This window comes from Lagopus muta, chromosome 20 (genome assembly GCF_023343835.1).
Source record: "Lagopus muta isolate bLagMut1 chromosome 20, bLagMut1 primary, whole genome shotgun sequence".
Lineage (NCBI taxonomy): Eukaryota > Metazoa > Chordata > Aves > Galliformes > Phasianidae > Lagopus > Lagopus muta.
In genome coordinates this window covers 3,247,979-3,262,613 of record NC_064452.1, presented here as the reverse complement: position 1 = coordinate 3,262,613, position 14,635 = coordinate 3,247,979, and the positions used below count along the sequence as shown (strand labels likewise).

General features: G+C 39.5%; 1 protein-coding gene across 1 annotated transcript; it reads left to right on the top strand.

Moving 5' to 3' along the window:
• The first annotated feature begins 45 nt into the window (after nucleotides 1-45).
• On the top strand, nucleotides 46-12,845 carry TRPV1 (transient receptor potential cation channel subfamily V member 1). Its single transcript, XM_048967222.1, has 16 exons — nucleotides 46-2,717; nucleotides 4,038-4,353; nucleotides 4,893-5,059; nucleotides 5,397-5,549; nucleotides 5,935-6,075; nucleotides 6,535-6,833; nucleotides 7,494-7,670; nucleotides 7,881-8,045; nucleotides 8,307-8,402; nucleotides 9,004-9,074; nucleotides 9,720-9,885; nucleotides 10,620-10,686; nucleotides 11,111-11,427; nucleotides 11,644-11,771; nucleotides 12,020-12,135; nucleotides 12,672-12,845. Exons 2-16 carry the CDS (start codon nucleotides 4,043-4,045, stop codon nucleotides 12,836-12,838), a joined length of 2,541 nt encoding a protein of 846 aa, XP_048823179.1. The 5' UTR covers nucleotides 46-2,717; nucleotides 4,038-4,042; the 3' UTR covers nucleotides 12,839-12,845.
• The last annotated feature ends 1,790 nt before the right edge of the window (nucleotides 12,846-14,635 follow it).

The following is a 14,635-nucleotide window of genomic DNA, read 5'->3' as shown; positions in this document are numbered from 1 at the left end:
TTGCTTTCTCTGGAGTTGCGTTCAGCCTGCCATCTCACTCATTACATTGAAAAAAAACAGCTTGCATTTAATGTCTGTTTGTGTGTGCACAGGGTCCTCCATTTCCTTGTTCTGTAATTCCTGCTTGTGAAATAAGTAGTCATCACGTTAAATTTGACTGAGTCACTAGGAAAGAGCCCTTAACTTTCTCCATAAAATGATACTTCATGCAAGGCTTGTTTTCTGGTAGGAAGTGTGTTTGGGAGGACTGGGAGAAACAAGCAGCAACTTAACATGATGCTTTCATTAGAGACTTTTTATTCTCAAGGTCTTTCATAGTATACATACAGCATGACAACAGAGGAGGATCTCAATCTTATTTAAGAAGCTTGGTGGCACCAAGCCACCAAAGCTGTGGGATGCACACCCAAGAAAAGGGAATAAATTCCTTCTTGTTTGTTTCTCCTGCTTTTGATCAGCTTTGGCACATTCTGATGAGCAGAATCACAGAAACACCAAGGTTGGAAAAGACCTACAAGAAGGTCCCTGTGGAGGTAGAATATGTCACTGACAACTATTGCAGAAAGTAATGGAGTGGCTGCTGGTAAGAAAGAAGTAACATCTTCACAGGAAACAGAAATCAAGTAGGCTGATGGGGGCGACATCAGTGCTCAGAAAATGCCAGAGAGCTCCCAAAGTGCACACATCAGAACAGGGCAAGACTGAGAAGAGTTGATGCTGGAAGTGGGAGGAGAGAAGGAACGCTTAGCCAAAGCAAGAAGCTAGAGACTGAGTAAGGGAGACCTCCTTGTAGTTTTCTTACTAAGCCCTGCACTGAAAATAACGAAGGAGTTAATCATAATGCTGAAGCAGATGCTTAGCTCAGCAAAGTTCCAGGACGACCAGCCAAGAACTTGGTTTATTGGTAATCTGTATTTATGTATTAATGCACAGGCATTATATTTTATTTGTATGTGATTCCACAGGGTATTTTAAGTAGTGTAATTAGTTTGCTGTTGAGTAGACAAATATGTTATTCTTTTATATATGGATAGATGGTAGGACTAGAAAGATCTCTTATGCTCTGTAATTTCATTCAATAATTTAATTATCTAGCTCCATAGCTCCAGAGCTGGAACTGGAGGTTTTTTCTGGCCTGACAGCTACAGCCTATTGACTTAACCTTCTGGAAAAACTCTCTAGGCTGGTCTGATGGAAAGATCTTATATGAATGGTACATTTAGCAATATTTGACACAGTTCTTCATTTTTAAGGGTATTAGATCCATTTTTTATTCAATTGTTCTGTTGCTATTGCTGTTGTTTTCCTGATGACAACACTATTTGAAAGCTTACTGTTCCATATGTGTTATTTAATTAAAGCATAATAGGAATGTGGAATGATAGAATGTCTGTAGGACTTTCAGTTGGGTTCTCCCTCCACTCTCTTCAGAATCAGCTTGTATGTGAAATACTCTATAGGGCTTTGCTGCAGCCACTCAAGAGGGCTCAGAAAGATGAATAATCTCAGAGAAAAGCTGGGGCATATTTTACAAAGTTTTGTGAAGTGAAATGAAGCTGTGAGCTGCAGGAACAATTGCTGTTTGATGGTTTGGGCTTTTTGCAAGCTTGAGTGTATTTACGAAGAGGAAATCTGTAGAAGAGTATCCATTACTAAATGCAATTAGTGGGGGAAAAACAACAGCAACTTGCTGTGATTCTTGTAAAGAGCTTTGCTGAACTCCTGGGAATAGAAGCTACTGATGCTTCTGGTTCCAGAACTGTTCTTAATGGTTTTATTACTCTATTCCCTCTTCTACTGAACTTCCCTTGATTCTAAAAAAAAATAAAATCATCTGCACATAGAACGATTGAACGATAGAACGAACATAGACAAATGGAGTGGAGAAGCAAACTCTGAAGTCTTTGCAGCCCAGGCACCTAGGAGGAGGAATCTCTGGCACCAAATTCCTGTAGAACAGAGGGAGTTTACTGAGACTGTTTTGCAGAAGACAGGATTTTTTTGCAACATTTGTAAGTTCTGTACATGTATTTGAATAGTATGCTTGCTAGTTATTTGTAAGCACTCTATTATTTATCTTAAGTTGTGATTCAGTTAGACATTGTAAAAAAGTGTTTCCTTGTTTATCGGATCAAGCTTTAATTACCTGGGCTTCAAGAGTTAGGTGGGTTACGTGTTTTTCCAGGAGATGTATATTTCTTTCAAGAATATTTCTATAGAATTTGAATGTTGTTTTTTTTTTTTTTCCAAATTCAAACTGAAAAGGAAATGCAGCTTTGTCTGCATTATCAGAGATACTGACAGTGGGCATTAGAAATAGAAGCACATGCAGTAACTGAGACAGGTTTGAGTAAATTGGCAGGAAGACAAGATTAAGGCTGTTCTGCTTATTCTAATATTATAGATATTCTGTGTAAATTACATGATTCCATTTTGCATAGCCATCTCCCTGATGCTTTTGGCTTGATTCACGTTGATTTAAGTGAGACTAAAGTTAAAAATCATACATGTCTGTATTCCTACCTTATTTTTTTCCTTTTTTTTTATAAAAGTATGTTTGTAACTTTTTACTTACTGTGCTTGTTCTTCTGTACTTCTGGTATCATGTTCCAAGGGAGAATGTTTTTCTATAGAGAACTTCTTACTTACAGAACAGTTAACAAAAAACGGTTATTCTTTCAGGGTGATTGGACACAGGGACACAGAAAACTTGAAAGGTGAGCCCAGAAGACTCAGCAATTTGAATTGCAGTCTTTAGTGTTTCATCTGTACTTTGCTGTTTTGCTTCCAGTTACCCTAAATGTGCAAATTGATGTTTTATTTCCACATATGTTATAGAAAATGGTAGGAAGTGCAAATGCCTGACAAGTCTCTTTCCCATCCTGCTTGGAAAGGAGAAAGTAAGTGATTCTTAGTGTAAATATTATCTCATGCCATGCATGAGTTACAGTGCAGCTTTACTGTATGTTGTAGGTTTGCAGATGATCCCTCAGAAGATTTTTATGAAGAGAAACAGCCTTGAAGCTTATTTATGTTGAATTCAAACTGAATGTACAGAGATAATTGTTGATGACTGGTATTGGTGTATAATTGAAAGCCTTTTGAAGATTTTGTAACGCTGATGTTCGTAGCTGTAAGATTCTGTAGCAATCTAGAATTGTAGAATTTGATTCTAAAGCTATCCAGTTCCCTCTTAAAGCCAGCTATGTAGTAGCTCTGGTATGATGTATTCCTGTCTCCACTGGATTTCCAGAATATTTCACATTCAGTGATGTGAACACTAATATTTCATTGGTCAAAGCAGTTTGATAAGAAAGACAAAATCCCTATTCTACCTTTAGTATGGCATATTTGTTAACTTGTGTCAAGCTCTTTGTGGTTGTAAATCAGACAAGATCAGACCTGTGGTCTTACAGTCATCTTTTATCTGCGGTAAACTTTTCTACTTCCTAGTCTTGTGTTTGAGGCGACACCAATCTCACAAGAGCTACAAGCCCCAGTTTTCATCTAGCACTGCTGTAACCCTGGTAAAGCCACTAAGTGATACCCTTCCAAAAACAGGAAGCCCTCTCTGCTCAAGATCATTAAGATATGATTACAGCACAAGATATCAGGCTTCTATCACAGGTTTGACGTACTCCTGAAAATATATTGTGGCACAAATCAGTTAGAAAGCACAACATAAATGCAGAGATTATTTGTGGTCTGAAGTTCAGGCCTTGACAGACATTGGATTTTAAGCAGAAGTGACTGAGTTTGCAGTGAGGTGGCTGGCAAGCTCAGGTACACTCTGGTTTGCTTTCTCTATTCTGAAATGAATGGGGCAGTGGAGACAGTAAAAAAAAACAAAACAGCATAGGGATTGACAACCTACTAAACTGCCTGAACTCTAAGCATAGTGAATATGTGTCCTGTTTCATTTCTGAGATGAGACAAATCAATTAATTCCTGGCTGTTTCTGGAGCCCAATCCTAGGCAAAAAGGGACTTGTGGCACTCTAAAATGCTGACCTGAGGTGTTTGTGTGGTTTGTTGCAGGCTGCATGTTCATCATGTCTTCCATTCTTGAGAAGATGAAGAAATTTGGCAGTTCTGACATAGAAGAATCTGAAGTGACAGATGAACACACGGATGGGGAAGACTCTGCACTGGAAGCACCTGACAACCTGCAGGGTACATTCAGCAGCAAGGTGCAGCCATCCAGAAGCAATATCTTTGCGAGACGTGGACGATTTGTGATGGGGGATAGTGACAAAGACATGGCTCCAATGGATTCCTTTTACCAGATGGATCACCTGATGGCACCTTCTGTCATCAAATTTCATGCCAATATGGAGAGGGGGAAACTTCACAAGTAAGTTTGCCTTTTAAAATGTGGTTGAAATGAGTACATTTTGGCAGTCGTAGGCTGTGCTACTTAGAGCAGTATTTATTGTCTGCACATTTGCGTGCCTGTCTTCTCAGTTTTGCTATTTTTGGTGCCTAAAGTAAGGAGTATTTTGCTTGAAATTGATACTAGCTCTCATCACTTCACATCTCTAAAATTCCAGCCCATGAATCTTAATGATAAGATTTAGTTCGCACGCTTGAAACTGCTCAGTAAATGGACATTGCTCAGAATAAGAACCTGGTACTGCCTGGATCCCACACCTGCAGTTAGACTGCTGTACTTCAATGCAACGTGAAGTCTTGCTTTCAACATTTCAGCAGCAAACTCCTAATTTTATCAGAACAGTTGCTATCAGATGTTATTGATCTTGTACATTTTGGAGATCCATCTGTGCTCATCATTGTACTTGCTATTTTGCACAAGCAAATGAAAAACAGTTGTGTGGTAGTTTATAAAAAGCCTGCTAAATGCCTGGTTTCAGTAACTAAAATTTACCCTGTTAGGCTCCTGTCAACAGATTCCATCACAGGCTGCTCTGAAAAAGCTTTCAAATTTTATGACCGCAGAAGGATCTTTGATGCTGTAGCCCAAGGCAACACAAAGGACCTGGATGATCTGCTGCTCTATCTTAATAGGACCTTGAAGCATCTCACAGATGATGAATTCAAAGGTATCACATAATGTCACATACCTAAAGATGCCCTTGTCCTCTTCCAAGACTACTCCTGAGACTGGTAACAGGGTGGGGGGAATAAAAACTTCCTGCACAAAACAGCATTGTTAAATGTAAACCAGCTGTAGAGGGTCCTCTGATAGCCTGTAGTTCCTACTGATTAGGCAGTCCATTGATTGAAAGGCACAGGAGAATGCAGAAAATTGATGTTTTCTGTGGAACTTTGGCTGGATTTTCTTGTCTTTTCAAAAGAACCACATTAATTCTTACATGCTTGGGAGTAGATGATGAGTTCCTAGACATTTCTGTGTAGCTGTAATTTTGTTCATTATAGAACCAGAAACTGGGAAAACCTGCTTACTGAAAGCCATGCTGAATCTACATGATGGGAAAAATGATACCATTCCCTTGCTGCTGGATATTGCAAAGAAAACGGGAACTCTGAAAGAGTTTGTGAATGCAGAATATACTGACAACTACTACAAGGGTAAGAAAACAGAGAATACAGTTGAAATAGTGAATACTCTTGCTGATAAGACTGGAAATAGGACTAGGCAGGGCTCTCAGTCTTCTGTGTGAGGTGTTATGCTTGAGGAGGAAGTGCCCAAAGTTGCAGTGTGTGATTAACAACCAGTGCATTCATGCTAGATCTGTCTTGTTAGACAGGTGCAATATTCCACCCTTTGTGACAGAGTGATTTAACAGCAAGTTCCAGGGGCTTCCATTTGCTGTTTGTGCCATCTTTTTTTGTTTAATTCTACAGTTTTGTAAGTCTACAGAGCTCTCAGTTCCACCATCTAATGTGAAGCTGAATAAATTGTGCTGCTCTCCGTTTGTGTTAAAAGTTGAAGATTTCTTTCTGTCTCTGGTAGGCCAGACTGCACTCCACATTGCCATTGAGAGAAGGAACATGTACCTGGTTAAACTCTTGGTCCAGAATGGAGCAGATGTTCATGCAAGAGCATGTGGGGAGTTCTTCAGGAAAATCAAAGGGAAACCTGGTTTTTATTTTGGTAGGATTAAGCACATTATGAGCTTGATTGAATGAGTTATCCTAGCATTATCCCAACTGAAAGATGTTAAATAATCCTGTTTATGTGAGACTGGAGGCTTAAAAGTCATAAATGGTTTGATGCATGACTTATTCCAGGTATTTACTTCCCAAAGATGAGTTCATAAATAAACATAGTAGCTGATGATGTTCATTGCCAGCTTGCTGTCTCCATCCTTTTATTTTTGAGCACTTCTTTTTTGAGAGATTGTAACCTTCCACCACTCTTTATTTTGTGTTTTTGTGAGCAGCCATGTTTCTCTAGTGCAGTTAAGCTGAAGAAAATGTGATAGCTGTTTGAATCCCAAGAGTTAAACAGAGACATCCACCTCTTCTCATGGTGAAAGCTGAAAATAACGTGGTCTCTTTTCTGTTTATGCATGTGTACTAGGCATTCTGACCACTCATTTCTTACCCATAGGAGAGCTGCCCCTGTCTCTGGCTGCCTGCACCAATCAGCTCTGCATTGTGAAATTCCTCCTTGAGAACCCCTACCAGGCTGCTGATATTGCTGCTGAGGACTCCATGGGCAATATGGTCCTGCATACTCTGGTGGAGATTGCAGATAACACTAAGGATAATACCAAGTTTGTTACCAAGATGTACAATAACATATTGATCCTTGGTGCCAAAATAAATCCTATCCTGAAGTTGGAAGAACTCACCAACAAAAAAGGGCTGACTCCATTAACACTGGCAGCCAAAACAGGGAAGATAGGGGTAGGTGAGCAAATGTGTCCAGCTATCCTTTACCGTGTTATGTGATACAGAGTACAAGTGGAACATTTACGCAGGATAGATTTTATCACTGCTTATTGCTAAGTCCTTTCTATTAAGAGGAATTAATATTGCAGTCCAACATGCAAAACTGCACAGTGCTTAATGCCTTTGAGAAGTGTGTGTGCATGCATGCATCTGCCCAGGTGGCACTACATACATACTAGCAGTATATAACACAGCCCAGGTGGAAACAGAAAGTGGGTTTCTGCTATCTTCTGAACAAGAGGTCTGTACTTTTGATTGATGGATGGAACTCACCATCTGACAGTCTCCATTCATCATGACTGTATACTCAGATGTATAACAAATATCTCTGTATTTCTCTGGTAGGTTTGAAACATGGATAATTGCAAATTGTATGTAGTAGAAAGTAATGAAATGAACTTTATTCTACATCTGCATTTTCCATCCACCAGCATACAGTGAGAAAATTATTTTTTTTTTATTCAGACTTCAATCTCTTTCAGTCCAGTCCAGTGAATTAACTTCAGCATAGTTAAACTGTGTTAATCTAAATAAAAGTATTCATCTGTTATGAAGATACTGAGGAACTAGAACTGTCAGCACTGAAATGCTGGTTGTGTTGTTCTTTTCAATTAGATTTTCGCTTACATCCTCAGACGAGAGATCAAAGATCCTGAGTGCAGACACTTGTCAAGGAAGTTCACTGAATGGGCTTATGGACCTGTCCACTCATCTCTTTATGACCTGTCCTGCATAGACACATGTGAGAAAAATTCAGTGCTTGAAATTATTGCCTACAGTAGTGAAACACCAGTAAGTATGTACTTCCTTGATGTTTATTTGCAGACTGGGGACTGCTGGAGAAGAGCTCTGTGTTCTACACAGTACATCTTTTGTGTCATTTCTGTAAAACAGCAACTTGTATTAGAGGAAGCATTTGCTAAATTTGAGCATCACTGGCTATTTTTAAAGCCCACTGCATACGGAACCTGTCAAGGTTCTCCTCTTTATCTTTCCACTCAGAATCGTCACGAGATGCTGCTGGTAGAACCCCTTAACAGGCTGCTGCAAGACAAGTGGGACCGGTTTGTCAAGCACTTATTTTACTTCAACTTCTTTGTATATGCAATTCATATCAGCATCCTGACCATGGCTGCCTACTACAGACCTGTGCAGAAGGGGGAAAATGTATGTTGTCACTCTCAGTGTGTGATATCCCAGAGCAGCCTCCCATTTGCATGTGTGCTCCTAATGTCAGTTTTCTTCCTTTCCTGAAGGTGGGAGGGAGACTTTGATCTCACTTGCTTTTCAGGCAAGACTTGCACCCTTGGTGCAGCACATTCAGAAATTTAGCTTGTTATCTCAGAAATGTAATTGTTTTCTACTGGCAAGGACAGGTCTTTCCTATCTCTAGTTCTGCTGAATATCTCTGTGTTCTGTTTTACACAGCCTCCCTTTACTTTTGGTCACAGCACTGGGGAATATTTTCGAGTGACTGGAGAGATACTGAGCGTATTGGGAGGACTGTATTTTTTTTTCAGAGGGGTAAGATACTTGAAACTTTTCTTTTTTGCTGTAAGTGCAAATGAGAACCAAACCCACCTTTTGAATTCATTGCCAAGATAATCCATGTTTTAATCTAGAGCTGCAAAGCTTTTTCTTTGCCCTGGTTAGGAGATATCAGGTTGCTAACAAGCCCTTTGTCTAAGGTACAGTTTTATCTATTGTGCAAAGAGAGACCTAAGAAGTCAATGAGCATCTAAACAGTTATGTTGGCCAAAATGTAAGAATGGAGTATTGCAAGTAGCCAAACCTGCATTTAAGTTTAGCTGTCCTAGTTTAAAGTCAGTCACCTTCCTCTTGGCAACCAATGGGGAATATACAGTGATTCACAGATCCTCAGACCAATAACTGAATAGACTGGAGTCACCAAAAGAGGTGAGGCCCAAGATGTAAGGGGAATGTTATGTTACCAAAGTGTCTCCCTTGCAACAGTGTTCTTTTAACTGTTCTTGCCAGATGTTGGATGGGTACCAGCTCCCTGGTGTAGAAACCAGTGCTTAGCTGATGAATTCACTTGGGATATTTACTCTCTCCTTGGATACAAAGTTAGTCTTCATTCTGTTTTTTTCCTTCTTTCTTTCAGATACAGTATTTTGTGCAGAGGCGCCCATCATTGAAGACACTGATAGTTGACAGTTACAGTGAAGTTCTTTTGTAAGTGCCTGTGTCTGTGATTGTATCTCAGCATGAAGCGGGTGACTGTGAGATCTGTTGCTTTGGCTTAAACCACTTCTAATTGGTAGACACCTTACAAAATACTTACCAGTGGCTATTGTAGTACTTAAACAAGTGTGTCAGTAATGTGGAGGTAAAGCAGATTAAGCGTTTAGAAATGCAGTGACTGCATCATGCAGCTGAGTTAGGAATAGATCTCCAAGTTGGACTTGCAGTGCAGTATGTGCACTGGTTGTGCAGACATCCTCCCATTCCTGAGGGAAACTTTCATTTGGGCCCTTTGTTTTCTTAGAGGAGGTGCAGCTAAAATGGGCAATTTCATGTGTCTGTGGAAGGAGAGGATGTGTTAAAGAAATGAATGTCATCAAGGACTTTTATTCCCTTCAGTCAGAATGAAGAGCAAGAGTATATGAAAGTTTGTATGTGGGGAAACTGAAGAGCTTGCAAAGGAAACTGTAGGACTGGAGAAGGAAAAGAATGAATGGAAAAGAAAGGAAGGGTCTGCCAAGGCTTCTGTGCATTTAGTATGCTGTATATCTCATGTTTCTATCTCATGTTTCTTCTCTGTTCATACTACCTATGACTGTCTCAGCACTCTGGATTCAGAACATACTTTTCTTTCAGCTTTGTTCACTCTTTGCTCCTCCTGAGCTCTGTGGTGCTGTACTTCTGTGGCCAGGAACTGTATGTGGCTTCCATGGTCTTCTCCTTGGCTCTGGGCTGGGCTAACATGCTATACTACACCCGTGGCTTCCAGCAGATGGGCATTTACTCTGTCATGATTGCAAAGGTCAGTACAGTGAGGGGGTGGTGAGGCCAGCAGAGTGCTCACAAGAGGAAACTGCCACCAGTGCCTGGGTTTCTAGGAGTGGAGTCACCAGGTGCTTTTGTGATGCCATTGGAAAGCCCGTCAGACAACCACACTCAACTTTTATTTTCTGAGCAAAGACATAGACTTTTTAAGTCATAGAAAAAAGCACCTGTTCCACATCCATGCATTTTATAGCAGTCTTAATACCTTCTGTTACTGTTATGCTTTGAAGTAACTCTACAGTTGGATAGACATAGGTGTAAGTTGACTGAGAACAGTAGAGAGCTGTTATAGGAGGACTATAGCAGGACTTTCTGCCAGCTGGAAATTTCCTTAAGAATAGTTTACATGTTACCAAACAGAGCAGTTAAGTGGGAGGCAGTAACTGCTACTAAACCTCTGTATGATGTAGCCAGCTAGTCCAAGAGGGGAAGAAGGAGGCAATTATCTTAATGTGATTTATACTCACAAAGACGAAACTATTTGTTAAGCATGTATCTTGCACACATGTGTAAATTATTGCTTGAATAACAGAGGAAAATGTTTTCTGTATTAAAGTTGATCATCTTGGCAGGATGAACAACAATTTAATGCATGAGCAGCCACTTCACAGCAGTTGCCTTCTGGAACTGAAGGAATATTTTCGACCAACTTTTGTTACAGTTTATGTTCAAGGTTTTGCAATAGAAAAATGTTCCATTTCTATGTTACAGATGATCCTAAGAGACTTATGTCGCTTCATGTTTGTCTATCTAGTATTCCTCTTGGGATTTTCCACAGGTAATATCAAACTTGGAGTTGTTTGTGGGTTTTTTTGTTATCTCAAAGAATCTCAGAAAATGGTATTTTTCAGTTGACTTAGAATTTTTGTTTTCAAAGAAAAACGAACAAATCAATCTTGTTACAAAAGTCTTTTCAGAATAACAGCTATGTGTGTGACTGCTTTTCATGCCTGGGTCTCAGACTGCTTAACAAAGCTGAATGGGTAAACAGTCATCCTGTTCTACGTAGACAAACCTGAGACAGCACTTACTGAAACGTGACAGTTATGGGGACTATTTTATAGAGCAGTTTCATTGGGGACGAAGTGCCATGAAAATATTTTGTCTTATCTGATACTTCCATGCTCACTTTTATTGCTTGCAATAGATTTATGTTCTCAAATTATATTTTCATCTTCTATGTGATTCTTCTTTTGCTACAGCTGTGGTGACTTTAATTGAAGATGACAATGAGGGGCAGGACACAAATAGCTCTGAATATGCCCGATGCAGCCATACAAAGCGAGGCCGCACATCCTATAACAGTCTGTATTATACCTGCTTGGAACTTTTCAAGTTCACTATTGGGATGGGAGACCTGGAGTTTACAGAGAACTACAGGTTCAAGTCTGTGTTTGTCATCCTTCTGGTTCTCTATGTCATCCTTACGTACATCCTCCTGCTCAATATGCTTATTGCACTGATGGGAGAAACTGTGAGCAAAATTGCACAGGAGAGCAAGAGCATCTGGAAACTCCAGGTATCTTGGTTCTGTGAGGCTATCCAAGATGGAGGTTGTGGAGAATTTAAATGTCATGCTAACAGAGGTGATGTTTCATGGATGGGTCTGATGCATGCTTTAAGGTGGTGATAACAATAAAAGTTCAAGATTTATTTTTCTAATTAAAGGCAGAATTCAGGATTTACGTGACTGAAACAGCAGGTTCTTAGTGGTCTGCTTTGTTTTCCCTGTTAGAGAGCCATCACAATCTTGGATATTGAAAACAGCTACTTGAACTGTTTGAGGCGCTCGTTCCGATCTGGAAAGCAAGTCTTAGTGGGGATCACACCTGATGGCCAAGATGATTACAGATGGTGCTTTAGGTAACCTGCTTGTATGTCAAATGAGCAATCTTTTATAGACAAACAGCATTAAGTATTTGATAATGGATAATGGGAAGAACTGTCCCCTTGGAGCTCTCCTTCAACAAGTGCCATACTACAGTAGTCAGTTTAATCTATTTTCTGGGTCAGACCTTTGGCTTGAGAGTTGGCAGTAGGTGATGTAAACTCATACTGGGGTTCTCTCTTAATACTTAGAATAGATATTCTTTTTGTTGTTCTTTCCCCAGAGTTGATGAAGTGAACTGGTCCACGTGGAATACTAATTTGGGCATAATCAACGAAGATCCTGGGTGCTCTGGGGACCTCAAACGAAATCCCAGTTACTCTATTAAGCCTGGTAGAGGTGAGGGTTTCAGGGACCTAGATTCTAATGATAGAAGCAGTACAGATTGTTTGTTAGAGGGCAGTCTGTTTATACATTTAAGTATAATGATGGAAGCTAAGTTTATGTCTTTTTCAATCAACAACAAAATGTAGAGGACTCTGTGGGCTTATTACTCACATAGCAGTTTTATTCTCTGGAAGAAAAGCACTATGGATTCAGCATTCTGACTGTTGATTTTATAAGGCAGATAATATGTGCAAATCCTGAGGGCTTGTGACAGTGTATGCTGGCAACCACATAGCCAAAAAGCTACATTGGAGGCCACAAGTATGGCTTCTTCAGGAAGCTTCCTTGGAAGTCCAGCATCCAGCAGAGAGTTGTTTAACTCTAAGACAATCTGCTGCGCTTGCCAGCTGAAGTATGGAAAACAGAATGTGGAAAAAATTCCACAAAGCCCTTTCTTCCTGCTTCTTTCTTCCATCAGCTTCCTGTTCAAACCACTTGTATATTTCTGTTTGTGTGGAGAAGAAATTAACCATTTTTTTCCTTTTTAGTTTCAGGGAAAAACTGGAAAACTTTGGTTCCACTTTTAAGAGATGGAAGCAGGAGAGAGGAAACACAAAAACTTCCAGAAGAAATCAAACTAAAACCTATTTTGGAACCTTATTATGAGCCAGAGGATTGTGAGACGTTGAAGGAATCACTTCCAAAGTCAGTCTGATTTTCTTTTGTTTTTAAGAAGAAGGCTAATTGTTTGTGTTGGTTCTTACAAGGAGGACAATTAAAACACTTCCTTCAGAAGAAGAGGGATTTATGGAAAAAGACCAAAGAAGTTAGGAAATGACTGTGTGCAAGGATTCATTAAGTATCCTGAATAAACTACTCGTTGTTTAAACTCATGTCTTCATGGTTATTTTTAATACAAATCTGAAAGAAAGTAGGTACTTACTGCTTGGTTTATATTTACTTGGCTAGATATTTGCATGTAGACTGACTTACAAAGTGTTAGACAATTCTTATAGTGTGGTGTGGGTTTGCTTTCTTTTGCTTTGCTTTACGTTAAATACACTGAGAATTTCCTACAATTCAGAGCTGTCAGTAAGGTAGTGAGCTCTTTTTTGCTGCAGATTTTTTCCCATTCTTCACTTCTTTCATTCTTTGTAAGTGCTCTCATGCATTTTTGAGGTCTGAGCTGACATTCTCATCCTTAGCTTACAGGTCCTTCACTAAGTTTTGCAGATTGGTGCAAGTGGCCAGTAAAGGTGAATATTCCATTGATAATATGAAAATAACAAAAAGGCCTATAGAGAAAAGGTTGTCACTTGCCACCTATGTCTGCTTTTAGATTCTTTTAACAAGTGTTTGTCTGAGCAGCGACAGGCCCTGATTTCCTGACTTTCCAGCCTTGAAAACCAACTAGCTGTGTTATAATGGAAATGGACAAGAGCAGTAAAAATTACCAAGAGACCAAAGGTAGGTTGCTGTGAAGAATGTTTCTTGGAAAGGAGATAAATGGGGACACAGTGAAAGAATGGTAAGTAATGAATCATCTAAAGATGTGGTTAGCCTTTCTCATAACACAAGAACAAATACACTCTGACATTGTAAAGGTTGGGTAGTTAAAATGAACGAAATGTTTCTCTTACAGAGTCTGAGTAAACTCCAGAATATACAGTTACTGTTACTGAGGCTGAAGGCTTAACGAGATCCCAAAATTGACATTTGTTTAGATAACAGGTGAACTTTGCATAAAGTAAGAGAGAGTGGCTATGTAGACTGTATGTTTCAAAGGTCAGATGTATAATGAATAACAGTAATTATTTTGAAATCAAAGGTTTTTTTTGTTCTTGACTTTAACAGCAATGAAAGGAAAGTAGCTGGTCAGAAAGGAAGGATGAGAAAATCTGTGATAAAGATCTGACCCAGTGCTGGACCTGTGCAGCTGCGATGGGCAAGAAAAGGTAAATGACCTTCTTTCCTTTCTGTGTATCACTGAAGCACATATATATACCTAACAGCCTGTAATATGCAAATACAGTATGAATATACAAGTATCCTTAAGCCAACAAGTTTCAGTTTGAGCTTGTGTGTTGTTTCTGTGGCTGTGTTCAAAGTGCATCTGTTCTGAAGTGATATGCTAGATAGATGAGTAGCAAATTATAGAGAACATTGGAATTCAGAGAGAAAATTGTGCCAGCCCTTGAAAGGTAATTTTCATCAATACATCTTAATTTTTTTTCTGCAGCAGTGCAAAATGGAGGCATTCACTGCTCTTAAAAAGAAACAATTGTGTTTACTGACAGACTTTTCTCCTCTGCTAACACTGCCAGATGAACTCTATGTTGTTTCTATTGTTCGTTCTTTTACTGAGGTCAGGACTTCTCTCAGTGCTGGTTTCCCATAGGCTACTGTAGATAGACTTCAGTGAAGTTTGCAAGCATCCAGCTTATTTGAAATAGCAGCACCATCTAGAGGGCTGTTAATTCTTGATCCTTCTGTTAATCAAATCACTCAGGAC